This window comes from Carcharhinus amblyrhynchos, chromosome 10 (genome assembly GCF_965287045.1).
Source record: "Carcharhinus amblyrhynchos chromosome 10, sCarAmb.v2.hapA, whole genome shotgun sequence".
In the NCBI taxonomy this organism is placed as follows: Eukaryota; Metazoa; Chordata; class Chondrichthyes; order Carcharhiniformes; family Carcharhinidae; genus Carcharhinus; species Carcharhinus amblyrhynchos.
In genome coordinates this window covers 75,831,011-75,852,439 of record NC_137333.1, presented here as the reverse complement: position 1 = coordinate 75,852,439, position 21,429 = coordinate 75,831,011, and the positions used below count along the sequence as shown (strand labels likewise).

The following is a 21,429-nucleotide window of genomic DNA, read 5'->3' as shown; positions in this document are numbered from 1 at the left end:
CCCATTCATAAGTCCTTTCCACCCTTCCAACTTGTTTTTTTTAATTAAATGTCCTACCTACAGTCCAAGTTGTTCAATTCTCCAAAACACAGATCCTAGCCTGGTTTAAGTCCCAGTGGAACAATTCCCTCTTTTGCAAGTAGTTATATCAATGCCCAATGACCTGAAACTCCCTCCTTCCACACGTGTTGAGCATACATTTAAATAACTGATCTGCTTAACCTTTGTATGTGGCTCAAGTAGTAATCAGGAAGTTATCTTTATGTTCCTTTTTAGAACATAACTCCTCAAACTCCCTCCACAGAATCTCATTTCATCTATTTTGTTGATTTCAATAAGGAGCATAATAACCGGATCTGCCTCCTCCACCGGTGGCACAATGGTTAGCACTGCTGTTTCACAGCTTCAGGGACCCAGGTTCGATTTCAGCCTTGGATGACTGTGTTTGTGGAGTTTGTACGTTCTCTCAGTGTGTGCGCAGGTTTTCTTCATGTGCTCCGGTTTCCTCCCATCCAAAGATGTGTAGATTAGGGGGATTAGTGGAATACGTTGGGTTGCAGGGATATGGCCTGGATAAGGTACAGACTTGATGGACCAAATGGCTTCTTTCTCTACTGTAGGTATTCTTTGATTCTTAAATATAAATGCAGATATGTTTCATTGACTCTGCATACGTGGATGTTAATAGTAATCTTAGATAATAGTAATTGATACCAAAGAATAATTCATTAACGTTTTGATAAACATCATGCTGGTTAATTTTTCCAAGACAAATTCTTGATGGTAAATATTGCTGCTTATACTATCTGTTGTATATCACTTGACCAAATAAAATCATTTTATACTATTTTAACTTTAGCAGCATAATCTATAAGGATATTTGAGACAATCTGAAGTCTGCACATCTTCAATTACAGGTTTTCAATTTGAAAAGATTATTCTACATGAAGAAATTATGTATGATTTATTTGTAAATATGTAATGCAGTCTTAAGGTAAATAGAATCAATAAGCTGAACCTTAGCAGTCTGGCAAAAATTATGTTCATACAGAGTTTTGCAGCAAAGTATAAACTATTACCAGCAACTGAAATATAGTCAATGGCTAAGATTTTCCACTTCTGCTCTAACCAGCTCAGTTTTCCTGTCCATTAACATGAGTGGGATGCAAATTGTGGGCCGGTAAGAATTACAAAACCAGGTGAGGATGTACAGTAAGAAAGTTTTTTCTATTTAAAATCACTTAAAACAACAAAAAAAAAGTTCACAAGGTATATATACACAAACTCTCTAATGATACCACAAAAATAATTATCTGTATTTTAAATAACCACTGCACCATTTTTGTCAAATGTTAAGGATTTTTTTTATGTGCAGCATACCTCTGCATTCATTTTTATATGTCCAGCTTCTAAATAGCGATCAACTGAACACATTGATTTGTACTTGCCAAATCATTTACTTAACAGTTCTTCACGTGACACTGTATTCTATACACACAATTATGTAGAACAAGAAAGTGAAACAGTTGCATGAAATGTTATCTGGTTAGTGTGCTAGAAAACTGTCTGTAAAGAAGATAGTTGTCAGTTGTTCCTGTTTTAGGTTAAAGTCTGAAATTCTTTAAAGCAAGTTATTTTCTGTTTTAACTTGAGCTTTTTTCTTTAATAGTTTAATCATCTTAGGTGCCATAATGATGTAAAAGATTTTTCAATAATCTTTTGCGTTCTTGTGTTTTTTAGTAGTTCTCTTTGAGTCATTTTCCCGTGGAGAAGGAGACCTGTTTGCTTTCATCTTAGTTTTTGATCCCTGTTTATAGGGTTGAAAACTGTTTTTGTGTTTTTTTTCCTTTTTCCTTCGTTCCTTTTCCTTTAGATCCGAATCCTTAGCCTCTTCCCGTTGTCTATGGTCATATGTCTGCCTGTGAGATGATAAGGTATTCTTAAGAGTATTGATGAGAAATCGTTTGTTGGCTCCTGGCAGAGGACACTTCATCCTATTAAAAAATTCAAGGTATAGAAGTATGTTACTTTTCAGAGGAGGAGGAGTACAAAAGATTAAATTAAGATTTAATTTGCAAATAGTTGAACTTAGATGTCTGTTCCATCAAGACTTCACTTTTTTGCTCAAATCATTGAAATGACATCTTTGAGTAAATCTCCACTGGGTGGAGCAGCTTAGTTATTTCCAAATAACTTTATGGAAAAAATCTGTTACAAAAAATTATACTTAAATAGCAGCTTGAGCAACATTAACATTCTCAAATGTTCAAACTTGCAAACATGTGGTAAATCAAAAAATACAGACGAGGCAAAAGCAAAAAGGTATTATTGCACCAATTTTTCTATTTGCATACTTTAAGTTTCAAGTACATTCTTACCAGCCCATGGGTCCCATAGTTTCAGCCCTGGCTTTTCCACGCTTTGCCTCTGTAAGAAGTTCTTCCACAGCTTTTCTATATTAAGATTTAAAAAATGTTTAATTGCTCAAAGTTAGAAGCTTAGAGTTTCCCTCCTACTTATACTTACAATCCTAGCATATTTACTGCAGATTTCTTCATTCTTAAGTTATAAAGTAACATTACTACTGATGAATAAAAGCTACAGGACAGGATTTTGAGGTCAGCAGCAAAGTGATGACTGAAGAAAACTGCTTGCAAACATCTAGTGAGCCTTGTTTCATTGGTTTCCTTGTTCCCAACAGCAGTTTAAATTTGGTCTCAGTCAAGGGGATGTCCTAACATACAGCAGCAGTGATATCAACAAGCAGAGTAAGTAGCCAATATGGTGAAGCATTCTCAGACAGCTAACCAGGAAGTGAAAAGCAGTGTTTATTGGTCAACTTTAATTTAGATTTTCAGATAACAAAATAAATTATTAGATTGACACAAGAGCTAAAGTACAATAAAAACTTAAAAGAAATTTAAAGATGGAATTTTATCATAGTAGAAAAATTTGACATTTCGCAAATATAAAATTAAATTTTCAGGGCAAGTGAGGACATTTAATAATAATTATAGGACACTTAAAAAGCTCAGTTACACATCTTCAACAAAGCATATCTTTTTAAAGAGTTTTACAGTGAGACTAACAGAATTAATGGATGTTTCGTCTATTCACTGATGGCTTTGGGATTGCATTCCGAATGCAATCCTTTGGATGAGCATTGAATCACTGGCAGCAACTTCTGGATTTTCATGTTACTTTGCGCATGTTCCATTAGAGTGATGACGGTGGATGCTAATGCTTCTGCCATAATTATTACTGCAAAGTCCAGACCACAGTTTGATTTTGATTTTGAATTGAAAAAGAAGTGGCAGATGGAATACAATGTGGAAAAGTGAGAGGTTATGCACTTTGGAAGGAGGGATGAAGGCAAAGACTATTCTTTAAATGGGAAAATGGTCAGGTAGTCAGAAACACAAAGTGACCTGGGAGTCCTTGTTCAAGATTCTCAAGGTTAACATGGAGGTTCAGTCGGCAGTTAGGAAGGCAAATGCAATGTTAGCATTCATGTCAATAGGGCTAGAATACAAGAGCAGGGATTTACTTCTGAGGCTGTATAAGACTCAGGTCAGACCCCATTTGGAGTACTGTGAGTAGTTTTGGGCCCCATATCTATGAAAGGAAGTAGTGGCCTTGGAAAGGGTCCAGAGGTGGTTCACAAAAATGATCCCTGGAATGAAGAGCTTGTTGTACGAGGAATGGTTAAGGGCTCTGGGTTTGTACTTGGAGTTTAGAAGGATTGGGGGGGGGGTGGGGCCGAATTTATAGAAACTTGCAGGGATACTGCGAGGCCTGGATAGAGTGGACTTATAGAGGATGTTTCCACTGGTAGGAAAATCTCGAACCAGAGGACACAACCTCAGGCTAAAGGGACGATCCTTTAAAACAGAGATAAGAAGGAATTTCTTCAGCCAAAGAGTGGTGGATCTGTGGAACTCTTGACACAGAAGGCTGTGGAGGCCAGGTCACTGAGTGTCTTTAAGACAGAGATAGATAGGTTCATGATTAACAAGGGGATCAGGGGGTACGGGGAAAAGGCAGGAGAAAGAGGATGAGAAAAACATCAGCCATGATTGAATGGGAGAGCAGACTCAAATGGGCCAAGTGGCCTAATTCTGTTCCTAATGTCTGATGGTCTTATGAAGTCTTTTTGTATGCTTTAAGCTGAAGATCTGCACAGCAGAAAACAAATTATGTATTTTTATATAGATATTTTAACTAACTTGTGCCAAATTCTTAAAAGGTATGCTTGAAGTAGGTTTCAGGAAACACTTAGTACTGTGGTTCTTCAAAAACTTTTGTGCTGGGGACTAAAAATCATAGTAACAACACTTGCTATTCTAATGTTTCCAAGAGCTCATAGAAATTAACCTAGATAGCACTGAGAATCGATACTTTAAAACGTTTAATTTATTCCGCATATATGCCATTCATTTGTGTTTTACATTATCAAAGTTTTACAACTAAATATCCACAGAATGTAAATTTAGAATGGTTTTAGCATTTATCTGGCGACCACTTGCTAACGAGTATGTTTGTCTACCTAAAAAAACTCCATGTTCTGGTCATGGGTTCTGTGGGTCCTTGGCATGGCTGAACAGTCCAATTCTAGAACTGCATCTTCAACTGCACACTTGGCAGATGTTTATGGGAGGTGGGTTCAGTCCTTGGACTCTAGATCGCTGGTATTCTTTTCTCAGGCTCCTTTTCTGGGCCTCCTCTTGCCTTCAAAGAATCGTGTCTCTTCAGTCAGGAGGTTCCTCCAACTAGGTCTCTTTTGAGCAAAGGTTATTAATGTTGCACTTCTTGAAGTAAGCTTTCAGGGTGTCTTTGAAATATTTCCATTGTCCTCCTCTTGTTCAGAAGCCTGCTATGAGCTGGGCGAAGAAGATTTGCTTTGACAATCAGGATCCTAAGCACATGGCTAGCACAGCTGAATTATGTTCAAATGATCATGGCCCTGATGCTGGTGCTCTTGATTCCTTCAAGGGTGCTGATATTAGTTCGTCTGTCCTGCCAGCTGAAGCGGAGAATCCATCTCAGACAGCACTGAAGTGTCCCTCCAGGGCCTTGAGGTGGGATCTTATGTAGTCCAAGTTTCTAAGCCATATAGAAGAGTTGGGAGGATGACTGCCTTGTACATCAGAATCTTGGTGTCAGTTTCAGCATTAATATTTCAAGAATATTCTAAGCCTCTGCTTCTCAGAACGTGTATTAATTCCAATGAGAGCAATAGAACATCACTAACTTGACATATATTCCTGGAAATTCAGTGCGTTTTTGACAATTTATTCATTTTACGCTTGCTTTCAGAAACTTGCAATGTTATCTAATTAACTAGTTAATTTACAGGTAAAATGCTGGTGTAATAAGTCATTTTGATGATTTAACACTGCATGGAGGCACCCTGTAACTACACTAGTGATACATTTCTTGAAGTATTTTCAAACTATTCCCCAGCAATAACAGAATTGAAATTTTAATGTGCATAACGGCTTTCTCGGTTTTACACAGATGTTTGGACCCAGTTTCCACCTGTCCTCACCGAAAAGAGAAGAATCAACAGAAATTTAAGGTCATATGCTCTCTGTGCAAGCATTGCCGCTTTGCTGGGCTCCAGCATTTATGAATAAACTGCACATTAGTTGACTGATGCCTCTGACAAGCAGATACAGTGGTTTCTCACAAGGATCTACAAGGAATATCTGAGCAATATTCTCTATAGGAGATAGAAGCTTTCAGTAAGCTAAAATGACAACTGGCTTAAATTAATCAGTAACTATATAGGAAAGTTTGATAGTTTGTATTTTTGGGACAGTAGTTCACATGACTTGGTTTTAGTATCATATTCATACTTGACAAGGGAGAAAAACATATGGCTCTTAAGCCAGTGATGGAAGATGTCAAGGTCAAACAGTATTTGCATGGGACCATCATGTTAGAATGTAACCGCTGACAACTTTGTATTGGATGTAATGTTCCCATTGGTCACAAGATAAGGGTCAGCTGACCCAGTGAACCATGGAACCAATTACAGAGTAATGTAATAGTCCGCTGTTTCACTATAAATAGGAATCTGTGTAGAATTGTGGAGAGCTTGGAGTGGTGAAAGGTGAGACCCCGAATTTGGAGTAATGATGTTTCTTTATTAAACCCTTTCTTTGATTTATAAGTTGGAGTAAGTTTTGTTGTATTTTCGTATCTGCATTTTTTAAAGAGTTCTTTCTGAGGAAACACATCAAACCCCACAGCAAGTAAAAATTATAAGCTGTGTTCTCTAAATTCAGATCCACTGTGCAAAGAGAAACAAGTTTTAAAACATTCAGCCTTGTGCATTAACTTAATGCAGTTTAACTTGTGATGTTTAAAAACATCACTTTCTTTTCAGAAGGTGAAGTCGCTTGGGATCAGAGGTGAGCAAGCAAGGTGGATACAGAACTGGCTCAATCACAGAAAACAGTAGCAGTCAGAGGGTGTGTTTCTGAATGGAGAGCTGTGACAAATGGTGTTCCTCAGGGACCTGTACTTTGCTGTATATATTTGGAGGAAAAATGTAACTGGTTTGATTAGTAAGTTTGCAGATGACCCAAAGATTGGTGGATTTGTGGATAGAAATGAGGACCAGAGGATTCAGCAGGACATAGATTGGTTGGAGACTTGGGCAGGGAGTTGGCAGATAGAGTTTAATCCGGACAAATGTGAGGTAATGCATTTTGGAAGGTCTAATACAGATAGAAAATGTACAGTAAATGGCAGATTTTTTTTTTGTATAGTCAACACTATTAATTTTCAGATTCTGTCTTCCAACCAAGAAAAAGAAAATTAATGTTCATAATTGCAGACGGTAATCCTGAAAGTCATAATGTAGTTTGGTCAAGATGATTCTTTTACCAACTGTATTTATTGGATTAATTACCTGACCACTATGGTTACTGTTGCACAAATTAGAAGCTGGGTGAGATATTACATGTGTCTTCAGCAAGATCAGTAATGAAATTAACTGTAATTTCATTTGATAACCCATCTGTTTCTATATGTTTGTGCGATATCCAGTAACATTTACGTTATTTTCCTTACTCCCTTCCCATCCCATCAAAAAATCACTCAATCTTGAAATATTATCACTTCAAAAACGGTAACTTGCCTTTAAGCAATTCAGGGAAACAGCTTAAATATGAAAAATTGAATATCTTTATAAGCATGAATTGAATTCTAATAATCTATTTTTAAAATGTGCAGATCATGGGGATTGTTAGTTTTCAGATTTCTAAGATATCCAGCCTTGATGGAATGTATAACATTCTAGATATTGCAGTTGCAATGACAACAAAATTGTCAGCATGTTTCATTACTCCACTGATACTGACAGCAACCTTGGAAGTCTGCACATGCACAGAATACAGCTGATTTCAAAAACTGCTGTCAGTGATTCAATGTTCCTCCAGATGGTGCTCTGTTCAGGTACCCCAGAGTGCAATTCCTAAGCAATCAGTAGATTGGTGAAAACATCCTCTTTTATGTGGTTAGTCATGGAGTCATTATGACTCTGTTGAGCAATCCAGTCGGTCCCATTCCCCTGCTCTATAGCTGCAGCCCTGCAAATTTATTTCCTTCGGTGCCCATCCGACTTCCATCTGAAATCAGTAATTGTCTCCATTCCTCTTGGCAGTGAATTCCAGGTCATTATCACTTGCAGCTCAGATCCCTCTGATCTCTTGCACCCTAGATCTTGTACCATCAGCTAATGGGAACAGCTTCTCTTATCTAATGTCATAATCTTGTACCCCCTCCCCTCAATCTCCTATGTTCCATGGAGAACAATGCCAGCTTCTCCATCCTAACCTTACAGCTAATATCCCTCACCCTTGGACCAATTTTCTCTGCACCTTCTCAAGGACCTTCACATCCTTCCTAAAGTGCAGTGATCAGAACTGGACACAATAATAGCACAACCAAAGTTTCATAAAAATTCAGCACAATTTTCTGCTTTTGCAATCAATAATTCAATTTATGAAGCCTAAGATCTTAAGAGTAATTGTTCTCTCAATACATCCTGCCAACTTCAAAGAAGTCTATGCACACAAACTCCCATGTTCTAGAGCTGTGCCATTAAGCCTATATTGCCTTTCCGCATCCGTTTTGCCAAACACTTTGCTCTTCTACATTTTAAATTCCATCCGCCATTTGTTTGCCCATTCTGCTACTATCAACTGGTGTCATCCACACTATGTTTGGTATAATTGGCAAATTTTGCAATTCGCAAAATGTTTAACCCCTTTTCTGTCTTTCTCCCATCTTCCTTTTCTTCTTCCACAATTCTCTCCTGCACTCTCCACTCTACCTGCATCTATAACCCAGCTCTGCTCTAGTTGGGGTTACTACACTGAGGTCGCTAGCCAGAACATGGACTGATATTTTGTCTTTTAGAAAGTATTACAGTGGTGAATCTATCAGGTACCTCATCTCCAACTCATTTGTTCTTTATCCACATATCTGCTAAATGCCACATTCTCCACAAGACACTAAGGATCTTCCCATGCTGCCAAATCTCAGTAGTATAATAGATAATATTATCAAACTCCAGAATTCCATACCTTTCAGTGCTAACAGGCCAAAACAATATTCAGTGAAAATGAAAATCCAGGACCATCTCCAATGCTAGGAAGTTGCACGACTGCTTCCAATGTCACTAAACATCACTTTCTCCCAATGTAGAGTAATATTATACATCAAATATCTGACTCAATCCATCATAGCTTGAATACCTGAGCTTTGAAAGGAGTAAAGGGCAAAGTAAAATATACAGGCATATCTCATGTTGCTGGAAACAAGAACTTGGGATTCTAGTGCCTTTGTAATAGTAAGAATGGCAGTGTGGCTAGCATTGCTGCCTTACAACACTGGGACCCAGCTTGGGTCACTGTCTATGTGGAGTATGCATTTAGTCATGCTAACTTCTCCTTCAATGTACCCAAACAGGTGCCAGAGTATGGCGACGAGGGAATTTTCACAGTGACTTCACTGTAGTGTTAATAGAGTAATAGAGGTTTACAGCACGGAAACAGGCCCTTCAGTCCAACTTGTCCATGCCGCCCTTTTTGTTTGAAACCCCTAAGCAAATTCCAATTGCCCGCATTTGACCCATATCTCTCTATACCTATCATACCCTGTAACTATCTAAATGCTTTTAAAAAGACGAAATTGTACCCGCCTCTTCTACTAACACTGGCAGCTTATTACAGACACTCACCACTGTATGAGAAAAAATTACCCCTCTGAATACTTTAGTGTCTCTCCCCTCTCACCTTAAACCTATGCCCTCTAGTTTTAGACTCCTCTACCTTTGTGAAAAGATATTGACTATCTAACTGATCTGCACCCTTCATTATTTTATAGACCTCTATAAGATCACCCTTCAACCTCCCACGCTCCAGAGAAAAAGTCCCAGTCTATCCAGCCTCTCCTTATACCTCAATCCATCAAGTCCTGGTAGTATCCTAGTAAATCTTTTCTGCGCTCTTTTAGTTTAATAATATCCTTTCTATAATGCGGTGACCAGAATTGCACACAGTATTTCAAGTGTGGCCTTACTGATGTCTTGTACAAAGTTCAACAAGACATCCCAACTCCTGTATTCAATGTTCTGACCAATGAAACCAAGCACGCTGAATGCCTTCTTCACCACTCTGTCCACCCGTGACTCCACTTTCAAGGAGCTGTGAACATGTACACCTAGATCTCTTTATTCTGTAACTCTCCCCAACGCCCTACCATTAATAGAGTAAGTCCTGCCTTTGTTCAATCTACCAAAATGCACCACCTCGTGTTTGTCTAAATTAAACTCCATCTGTTATTCGTCAGCGCATTGACCCAATTGATCAAAAATCCCGTTGCAACTGGAGATAACATTCTTCACTGTCCACTGCTGCCACCAAATCTTAGTGTCATCTGCAAACTTACTAACCATGCCTCCTATATTCTCATCCAAATCATTAATATAAATAACAGTGGCTCCAGCACTGCTCCCGAGGCACACCGCTGGTCACAGGCTTCCAGTTTGAATAAACAATTCTCTACAATCACTCTCTGGCTTCTGTGAAGAAGCCAATTTTGTATCCATTTAGATACCTTATCCTGGATCCCCTAAGACTTAACCTTATGCAACAGCCTACCATGTGGCACCTTGTCAAAGGCTTGCTAAACTCCATGTAGACAACATCAACTGCACTACCCTCCTCTACCTTCTTGGTTACCCCTTCAAAAAAACTCAGTCAAATTGGTGAGTCATGACTTTCCACTCACAAAGCCATGCTGACTGTCCCTAATCAGTACTTGTGTCTCTAAATGCCTGTAGATCCTGTCTCTCAAAGTACCTTCCAACAATTTACCCACCACAGATGTGAGGCTCACTGGCCTGTAGTTCCCAGGCTTTTCCCTATAGCCCTTTTTAAACAAAGGCACATTTGCCACTCTCCAATCTTCAGGCACCTTACCTATGACAATCAATAATTCAAATATCTCAGCTAGGGGACCCACAATTTCCTCTCTACCCTCCCACAATGTCCTGGGATACACTTCATCAGGTGCTGGGGATTTATCTACCTTGATGCATTTTTAAGACTTCCGCGCCTCCTTCTCTGTAATACGTATACTTCTCAAGACATCATTATTTATTTCCCTAAGTTCCCTAACATCCATGCTTTTTTCAACATTAAATACTGATGAGAAATATTCATTTAGGATCTCACCCATCTCTTGTGGATCCACACATAGATGACCTTGTTGATCCTTAAGAGGCCTACTCTCTCCCTTGTTACTCTTTTGCCCTTTATGTATTTATTGAAACTCTTTGAATTCTCTTTTGCCTTATCTGCCAAAGTAATCTCGTGTCCCCTTTTTGCCCTCCTGATTTTTCTCTTTACTTTACACCCTGTATACTCTTCAAGGGATTCACTTGATCCCAGCTGCATATGCATGTCATGTGCCTCTTTCTTCTTCTTGACCAGGGCCTCAATATCCCAAATCATCCAGGGTTCCCTACTTCTGCCAGCCTTGTCCTTCACTCTAAGAGCAATGTGCTTACCCTGAACCCTGGTTAATACACTTTTGAAAGCGTGCCACTTACCAGATGTCCCTTTGCCTTCCCACAGACTCCCCCAATTAACTTTTGAAAGTTCCTGTCTGATACACAATCAAAATTGGCCTTGCCCCAATTTAGAATTTTGGGACAGACCCATCATTCTCCATAGCTATCTTAAAACCAATAGAATTATGGTCACTGGTCCCAAAGTGATTCTTCACCAACACTTGTGTCACCTGCCCATCCTTATTTCCCAAGAGGAGGTCAGGTTTTGCCCTCTCTCTAGTCAGGCCATTCATATACCGAATGAGAAATTCCTCCTGAATACACTCGACAAATTTCTCCATCCAATCCTCTAATATAATGGCTGTCCCAGTCAATGTTGGGAAAGTTAAAATCTCTATTACCACCCTATTTTTCTTGGAGCTATCAGTAATCCCCTTACATAGTTGCTCCTCACTTTCCTGCCGACTATTTGGGGGCCTATAGTCCAACCCTATCAAAGTGATTTCCCCCTTCTTATTTCTCAGTTCTACCCATATAGACTCAGTGGCCAAACCCTCTGATCTATCCCCTCTCAGTACGGCCGTGATTCTTTCTCTAATCAAAAGTGCAACTCCCCTCCCTCTCTTACCTCCTGTTCTATCTTTCCTATAGCATCTGGACCCTGGAACATTGAGCTGCTAATCCTGTCCCTCCATTAGCCATGTTTCAGTAATTGCTATATCTCAGTCCCATGTTTCCATCCATGCCCCGAGTTCATCTGCCTTGCCCGTCAGGCCTCTTGGATTGAAATAACTGCAGTTTAATCTGGACTTCCCTTACTCTCTATCCTGCTTTTGCCTGATCTGTCTGGTACTAGGATTACTGACTCTGCCTTTATACTTAATGTGCTCTCTTTAACTTCTGTGCTGTTCTCAAACTTCTCTTCTGTCTCCCTACTGCTTTGGATCCCACTCTCCTGCCAAACTAAACCCTCCTGAGTGGCTCTAACAAATCACCCTGGCAGGATGTTAGTCCCTTTCCAGTTCAGGTGTAACCCGTCCCTCTTGAACAGGTCAGCCCTTTCAAGATGTAGGCCTATTTGTGACTAATAAACAAGCTTTAACTTTAACCATGTATGGTTTCTACAGAATAATGAACAGTCATGGCATTTCAAATTTGAATCTCTAAAACATCAGTAAACATCCTAGAATACTACATAATACAAATGCCATTTGACTTCTAGTTACTGTAAATGAAGGGCCCATGACATAAACATCTTTTGACTCTCTGTTAGCATCATGCAATGGATCTGCAAGCTAAAACAAAAATTCCCCCTCAGACTGATGTGAAAAATTCCTTTCTTGCTTGGCCACTTTCCATTGCATGAGAGGATGCTTTACACTGTTGTGGTCAACTATGTAGTAAACATTGACTCGTGTAGCTCAGGAACTTGACTTTTGGCTTGGCAGTCTCTAGTTTCTGCCACCACATTTGCTGCAGTGGAAGATGTTGGGCTGAGACAGTGCAGGATTCACTGACAATGTTTTTTTCTGGGCCCTTTTCTATGCCAGCTGAGTTTCCATTTCTCCTTGCTTCTTCCACTGTCATTCCGAAGAATCAGCCTCCAGAGATCACGGCCAATGGCAACTACCTCCTGTCTGTGGTATCAATACCTTCCGTCTTCATAGTTCAGTTGCAGGTATCCCAGTAGCAGAGGTATGGGCACACAGCAGTTCATGATCTATTAGCCGTTCACTGTATAGAAGGTCTTTGAGTGTAGAACTGGCATCGATCCAATCAACATGATTGAGCCAGTATAGATGTCATCATTTGCTTTCTGATGGAACTAGCACACTCCAAGACCTCAGAGTTGGTGATCTCTTCCTGCCAAGAAATGTCAAGGATATGTCTAAGATAATGAAGGTGGAAACTGCTCACCTTTTCTCCTGTCCAGCATATGTTGTTTAGGTCTCACTACTACAGGAGTGGGCTGAGGATGCAGGGTTGGTGAACTCACAGTTTGGAGTTTTCAGGTAGGTTATTATTGTTTCACACAGTCAGTCAGTTTGGACATATATAGATGCAACTTTTGCCAACAGTATGTTGATTTTAGTATTAGTTGACAGATTGCTAGTGATTGTGTCGCTATCAACAACCTCGAACATCACATTGTCAACAGACCATGACATTTGTCTTCCTGTTGCTGACAGTCAAACCAAATTCTTTATAGGCATAAAAAATTCCATCCATTTGCTGCTGAGGACATTTCTTGTACAGAATGCTAGTGCAACATAGTCAGCATAGCACATCTCTTTGATAAGGACTTAGGGCACTTTTGCCTTGGATCTTACATGGAGAAGGCTCAGCAGCTTTCTGTCGGTTCTGGTATGTAAGTAGTCACCCTCTCTAGGTGAGCCAAAGGAATAGTACAATAGCAAAGAGAAGAATATGCCAAAGAGAATGGGTGCCAAACTCAACCCTGTCTGATTCCACCACAGATTTCAAAATGTTCCAGTGTTGCCCTGTCACAACTGACCTAACCAAACATATTATCATAAAAAGATTATATTGAGCAGCTGTAGCAGGCAGCCAATTATTTCCAGCTGCTTAAACAAACCGTCTCTGCTCACGTAGTAACTTGGTGAGATTGAAGGAAATATTTAGTTGTCTCCTTTGTTCGCAAGATTTTAACTATGGATCTTCCAGTTTTGAAACCACTCCTGGATTCAAGATAGATGCATTCAGCCAAGACCTGTAGTCTGACAAGGGAAACATGGGCAAATACTTTTCTCAACAGGGTGATAATGCCTTGGCAGTTGCAATTGCTGTGGTCATTCTTCTTCTCATATAGGATCACAATCTTTGCATCAAGCATTTCTTGGGGCTCACCACCCTCGCTTCAGCAGAAGTAGTGAAGTTTGTGCAGATGCTACAGAAGTGCCAGTGTCTCATGCTCTATGAATCTAGGTGATATAGTATCTGCACCTGGAGTATTGCCCATGGAAAGCTAGTGGATTTTATTTTCAGCTCTTCCAACTGGAATAGCCAGGCTTTCAATGGTATCCAGAGCTTTCTCGATGATAGTATTCACTCTCAAGTACAACCCAAGGTTTTACCCACCTCTCCAACTGTTTATTGCAGTTGATAATGACCACCTCTACCTTTGTTCAAAATGGACATGTTTTAATAATCAACAGACCTGTTGCCTTTTTGATCCCATTGTATATGCCAGTAGTATTCCCTGTATTGAAGGGCATCTGACAAAGTTGTAACCAGCTATCATTGGTGCACCCAACTATCATTCAGTTGAACTTTACTTTGAGCATTTTTTAGTGCATTCAGAGTCTTATCCCTTGGCTACCTCCTGTAATTAATAAGAGTGGATTGCTTGACTTCATTGACCACTTCCTTCACAGTGGTGTTAGCCTTAAATCAGTGAGCATTTTTCCACTCGTTTCCCATATGCTGAGAGTGTGGAATTGAAAATGGTGCCCTGAAGTGAAGATTGAAAATGAGAAGCATACTAGCACACAAAACGTAGGAAGGCATGTTATCTTTTTTCTCCCATATACTACTAGATGCATCACATCGACCTGATGGACAAGCCTATTGTATAGGTCTTTATCATTGTTACAATGGAGGTATTCTTTGAAGTCAAGGTCAAAGCACTTACTTATTTTTTTTAATTTAATGTTGAGATCTGGTGATTGTTGCCTTCAACTAGGAGGGGGTGGGCGTTCTTCTTGAATCACTCTGTAATGATTTAATATAATTGAGTACCCTGTTAGGTTATTTTAAAGGGCAGTTATGAGTCAACCGTGTTACTGTAGCTAGATTGGATATAGAGGACAGGTTTCTTTCCCTAAAGAACATCACCAGGATTTTATTTTCAACAATTCAACAGCTCCATGGATAATTTCAATGGGGGCAGTTTTACTTTGAAAATAACTCTATTAAAGCTGCACAATGGAGGCTGAAATCACATTTTCTGGATTATCAAATATAGTAAGCGCTATTTAATTGTACCCTGAACTTTGGCATCAACCATGCATCACCTGGAGTAATTGGTACATCAGTATGTCTAAAATGAAACAAAAATGAAACATGACCTAATTTTAATAAAATCAAACAAATTAAAATATGAAAATCATCAAGTAGACAAAGTGTAGTGCATACATTGAATCAGTAGTAAGCTGGTTCACCCCTTGAGCCCATTCTGCAAGTCAGTGATATAATGACTGCTCAGTGACCTAATTCCACACATTTGCCTTAGCCCCTAACCCTTAAAATCTTTAGCTAACAATTTAATCAATATCGGATTAAAAATTAACAATTAATCTAAGCATCAATTTCTTTTTCCAAAAGAGACAGTTCCAAACTTCTACCACCCTTTCTTAATTTCACTCCTGTAAAGTCTGACTCTAACTTCACCCCCAGTCCTACTCTCCAACCAGTGGTAAGTTTCTCTCTATCTATCCTCTTTCATCCCCTTAATATTTTGAATGTTTTGGCCAAATCATCCCTTAACTTACTAAATTCCAGAAAATATAACCCTTGTTTGTGCGATTTTTCCTTTTAGCTTAACCCTTGCAGTCCAGGTATGATTAGCCCAATATATTCTCCCCAAGATGTGATGGCCAGAACTGCTCACAGTACTCAAAGTGTGGTATAACCAGGGCTCTGTGTAGCTGAAACATGATTTTTACTCCTTGCATTCTAATTTCTAGATATGAGGGCCAGCATTCTATCAGCCTTTTTAGTTTTTTTTTCTGTATCTGCTCATGATTTATGCACATGGACCGCCAAGTTTCTTCTGACCCCCATTGTTCCTAGGTTTTCATTTTGAAAGCAACCTGTTCTATGTATCGTTTTAAGTTCAAATTGGATGATTGCAAATTTTCCTACAATCACATCCATTTGCCAGTTTTGCTTGAAATGCATTTAATATAAACATTTTGCATTTTACACACAACATACTCTGTCATATCTTTTGTCTAGACTAGTAATGGGCAACCTAGGCTAGTGAGTGGGTTGCATGAGTGGCCCTCCTTCATCTCAGTGGGTCACAAGATTGAAATCAGGCTTGTTCACTAATCATGACCCCATGAATAATATTAAATAGATTTAACATACACCAAATATTTCATAAGAAGGTATAGAAAATGCTTAATTATTTACATATTAATAGTACGACCAATGAAACAAAATAAACATTACACTTTGGACGCAGGCAAACACATGGCTCTCACAGTCAATGTTGTGCGCATTCACCTTGCACTTCACTTCATTGGCATTGGTTTATACGCATATCATTTCAGTCATATTGGTTGGAAAACAAAAACTGAAATGAAGGGAATGTGGCAACCCTGCACTTGGGCAACAGTCAACAAAATGTTTTATAGGCTGCACTCAGAACTCTGATTGGCTACATGTTGGTCACCACTGGTCTAGACCATTTGTATTATTTAGGACTGAGATTATCACTCCTCAGTAATCTGTGGCCATTATATGTCCCAGAGGGTTGTCGATGCTCCATTGTTGAATATGTTTCAGGCAAAGATAGGCAGACTTTTCAGGGAATATGATGAACAGACAGTAAAGTGGAATTGAGATAGATGATCAGCCAAGATCGTATTGAATGGTGGGCACACTTAGAATGTGTTCGGTCTACTCCTGCTCCTACTTTTTATTTACTTTTTTATTTGTTGCAAGATTTTTCTTTTGCTGCACACAATCTTGTATTAAGTACCAAAACACTGGACAAAATTTAAATACTTTCTGCTTTAAGCTTACACAAACCCCAGATAATAGAGGCGAAACGCACTACAACTTTCTCTCTCTATACACAAGTCACCAAATTCCCCATTTCTGCACAACCATGAGTGTCTAAGATAACACAATTCCTAATTACGTCAAACAAAGCAAAAATTTCATTGCTATCACCTTCATTTACTTTATCTCATAGTTGTTGGCAGCTGTATTGCTGATGGGAGAACATTAAAAGGCAACCCAAGCTAAATTCTTTAAACTGACATTAAGGTCATTACCCTCAATGCCAATCAGATATTCCAAATGAGGAAAAATAGAAAAAAAGCTGAAACTACACAGGACAAAGAAAGCCTTGCATTTGTATAGTGCCTTTCAATATCCTCAGGACATCCCAAAGTGATTTACAGCAATTAAGTACTTCTGAATTTTCTTTCTAGTATAACTGGCGTTGTAATGTAGAAAATGTGACAGCCAATCCTGAGCACAGCTCAATTCCACTAACAGCAAAGTCCAAATAATCTGAATGTTTAGTGATGTTGGATGGGGAATAATTATAGGCCTGGGCTCTCTGGTCATCTCTGAAGTAGGGTCATGGAATCTTTTATGTCCTCCTGAAAGGGTGGATGAGGCGTTGGTTTAATATCTGATCTAATAATTTAATAAACGAACATTCAGGACAGATCCAGATAGAAATCAAAATGTCCTGTCGAGTTGAATACTTTTGAAAATACAACCATACACTTTTCTTACATTAGAAAAAACAGTTCCAATATTCTTAATAAGAAAAAATACTCCTTATTCCATTAACATAAATTCATCAACCAATGCACAAAATAAAACCTAATCAAGAGTAAATAAATCACAGCTATTGAATGCAATTCAATAAAAATAAGATTATGCAATGTAAAAATAAATGAACTGCACTGCAACAGATTTAATATTTTAGATAACTGACTTCAATCTCAGGAAACTGCAGTTTGTGCCTTATCACATCTAGTGATGCAGTTTTTCAGTAGCAATACAAACATAGTCACAAACTATTTTATCAAATGGTATATAGTCCACTGCCTGCAGAATGCTGTTTCTGACTTCTGGGTTACTTCATTGTGACTGCTGTTGATGTGATTGCCCAAATAATAACTTACAAATGCCTCCAGAGGCATTAAGACAGTCTCTTTGGGTTTCTCATTTTGAGCACATAACAATTATAAAATCAAAAGAAATGTCATCTTTCTGTTTCTATATGGTTTACTCCAACTGCAGTAAAACTTTCCAAATTATTATCTTCAACAATTCTTTGGCAATATATTTCGACTTGCGTGGATTGGAAAGAGTAGACAATCCCATGAATTCCTGAGAAATTAGTCTGCATTGATCGTTCCAAAATTGAGATGCAGGCTTTGAGTGCACACATATAGGCCCCAACCTCATCCCACTCCAAGGCAATGAAATTGCAGCTCATGCTTGACATAGTTCCATGTATATGTATGTATATACGCAAAACAATCAGCTCATGGTTCCAAGATGGACTGGATGGTGTGGCATGACCTGTTTCTTACTGTGAAATTGCTCATCTCACAACTCTTGAATAGGTTATAACTCCAGCAGGGCAGCATGGTCAGTCAATGCCCACATATAGTTGAGTTAAAATATAGATTAGCTGGACATAATCACATGGCTGTTTACAGGACTTTACATCACAGCTAAAATACTGTCAGTACTGTGCTAGTAACTATAGTGTAAAGGCAAGATAAAGAAACTCTTTTCCATAGCATGCAAGACTACGGATCAAGTGCTGAAAAATGGGATTAAATGCTTGATGGCTGATGCAAAGCCTGCATCTCAATTTTGCAACGGTTAATGCAGACTAATTTCTCAGGAATTCATGGGATTGTCTACTCTTTCCCATCCACGCAAACGGCCTCTTTCTGTGCTACAAAACTGTATGCCTCAACTCTCAAACATTTGTTCATCCAATCCTTGAGCATATAAATCATGTAGTCCTTAAATGTCAAGAAATATAAAAAAAATTGAAGCAATCTAAAGGGATGCTGCATAAGTCACTGGTGTCACATTCTTGATCAAAAATTTGGAATAGGAATCACTACAGCAAAGGAGAGAAAAGTAAACGGACTACAAAATATAAAATGGACTGGTCAGAATTGATAGAAACAAGTACCGAGTGCCCACTGACAATGACAAAACATAAAGTAGCCATCCACACAAACTTACAAAGACCATTTGTCTCCAAGATATTATATCAACCATCTTTCTTTTCAATGAATGTAACCCCTTAAATACAAGAGTAATAATGACAAAAAAAAGGGTAAGAGAGAGTTAAGCAACAGTGGGAAATCAAGTTTAAAAATCAAAACGAACAGCAAAGCATTTTACAAGTGTTGTTAAAAGTAAATGAGAGAATTGTCAATTTGCAGAGTCCGAGTCTTGAAGCACAGAAAGTGGCCTTTTCAAATGACCCAAGGCTTAGTCTGTCCTCTGAGGAGGATGAGCGAGAACCACTATTTCTAATTCTCTCCAGGTTCTTGGTCAATGTTTATTCCTCAATCAACATCATATTTTAAAAACTGTTTATGGGATTTTGCTGTATGCAACTGGTTGTAATGTAGGAATTATGCTAACAGTAAATATATTTATTGACTATTTGGAGCTCTGAAGTGTGCTAAAAAAAATTTGCACAACACAATGTGCCTGGGCCAATTTTTACTTTAGACGAGCTATCCAGTTTGTCCCTTGGCTACCTCCACTCCTGTTACCTATAAATCTGCGCATTTCTCATTTTCCAAGTCTTGTAAAAGTTACTATAATATTTGCTTTTCCCTTTTGGACCTGCATCCCAGATTACAATAATTTTGCTCAACAAAATTTTCTCCTTTATTTCCACTCTGTTGGATCTTGTTTTTGTTTATTAGCTCAAGGGATGTAGGTTCATTGCCCATCCCTAATTGCCCTTGAGAAGGTAAGAGATATAAATTATAATTTCTGGGCAGCACAGTGGTTAGCATTGCTGCCTCACAGCATCAGGGACCCGAGTTCAATTCTGTGTGAAGTTTGCACGTTCTCCTTGTGTTTGCATGGGTTTCCTCTGGGTGCTCTGGTTTCCTCCCACAGTCTGGAAGGCATGCTGGTTGCATTGATCTGAACAGGCACTAGAATGTGGTGACTAGGGGAATTTCACAGTAACTTCATTGCAGTATTAATGTAAATCTTACTTGTGACTAATAAATAAACTTTACTTTAAAGATAACCCCACAGTCAAACAAGCTCCCAATGGAAATAGTCACAACCCCATCACTTAAAATATTCTAGACTCAGCTTTAGATTATTTACATCAGGTTATATCTGGTTCAACTGACACTAACCATAGAAGTGTTTACAGGATATATTCAGTGGAGTTTAGAAGAGCAAGAGGGGATCTTAGAGAACCTTATAAAATTCTAACAGGATTAGACAGGGTTGTTTCCAAAAGAATATTCCTGATGGTGGGGGGAGTCCAGAGCTAGGATCACAGTTTGAAAATAAGAAGTAAACCTTTTAGGACTGAGATGAAGACAAATTTCTTCACCCAGAGAGTGATGTGTGGAATTCACTACCACAAAAAGTAGTTGAGGCCAAAATATTCTGATTTCAAAATATTCTTGGGGTTAAAGGGATTTTGAATATGATCAGTCATGATTATAATGAATGGAGGAGCAGGCTCAAAAGGGCGAATAGCCTACTCCTGCTTCTATTGTCTCTGTTTCTTTGGAATATGGATATGAGTCTGTGCTGCCAACACAATCGAAGCAAAAAATTAATGGGAGCATTTTCAAAGAACATAATTAGGCTACCTATGGCGAGACTTCATATTTTAATTTGATTTTCAAAATAATATGAGCAGGGCATAATTGAAAGAAAAATGATGAACATGCAATATTCTACTGGTGAGTGAGATGCTATAGTGTAACGTGCCAGGTTTCTGAACCGTCACTCAACCCCTGCCCTGAACACAACTGTGTGGCATTCAGCGTGAGGGCAACTTGACTTTATGTAGGCACTTGCTGACCAAACTCCACTGTCAGTGACATGTCCCAAATTTGAAAGCTGGGCAAGAAACACGTCAAATCAGGCTAAGCCCTCCAGCCAACACACACACGCGTCAGGCGTGAGGAGGCCCGTAACAGGGGCAACACACTGAACGGGTAATAAGAAAATCTTAAGAGTCGGATTTGTTTTTAAATTGGTTGCCAAGACACCGCGGCCAGAGGTGCAGCAAGGCCGCCGATCACACAGCATTAACAGCATCTCAGTTTGAAAGGCGGTGTGAGGTGGCCGCACACTGTTTACCTCTCGAGCTCGCCATCTTTCTCCATGACAACCCCGCGCGCCTCTAACGGCGCTGCCAGCTGGCCGGTTAACTTCTCAAAGCCCGAGTCCGAGTGCGCGATCGCTTCTCCTTCCCCGGGCCCAAGCGGCGCCAGGACCGCCTAAAGACCAGCAGCTCCCTCCCTCCCCGCCCTCTCGCACCCAGCCGGCGGATGGCCCACTTCATCCGCCTGATCCCAGCAGCCAACAAAATAAAACAGTCTGCGGAA

At 39.2% G+C, this 21,429-nt stretch overlaps 1 protein-coding gene across 1 annotated transcript; it reads right to left on the bottom strand.

The window, feature by feature from the left end:
- Window positions 1-655: 655 nt before the first annotated feature.
- Window positions 656-21,326, bottom strand: LOC145349399 (protein POLR1D). Its single transcript, XM_080197925.1, has 3 exons — window positions 21,182-21,326; window positions 2,379-2,453; window positions 656-1,994 (listed from the first exon to the last, which is right to left on the bottom strand). Exons 1-3 carry the CDS (start codon window positions 21,205-21,207, stop codon window positions 1,709-1,711), a joined length of 387 nt encoding a protein of 128 aa, XP_080054051.1. The 5' UTR covers window positions 21,208-21,326; the 3' UTR covers window positions 656-1,708.
- Between the last annotated feature and the right edge of the window lie 103 nt (window positions 21,327-21,429).

What these genes read in the sequence shown, in the direction of transcription:
- LOC145349399 (XM_080197925.1), bottom strand. Translation starts at nt 21,207, where the DNA reads ATGGAGAAAGATGGCGAGCTCGAGAG. An exon ending in AAAGATGGCGAGCTCGAGAG is followed by an intron (nt 2,454 to 21,181) that starts GTAAACAGTGTG and finishes ATCTTAATATAG; the next exon opens with AAAAGCTGTGGAAGAACTTC. An exon ending in ACTATGGGACCCATGGGCTG is followed by an intron (nt 1,995 to 2,378) that starts GTAAGAATGTAC and finishes ATTTTTTAATAG; the next exon opens with GATGAAGTGTCCTCTGCCAG.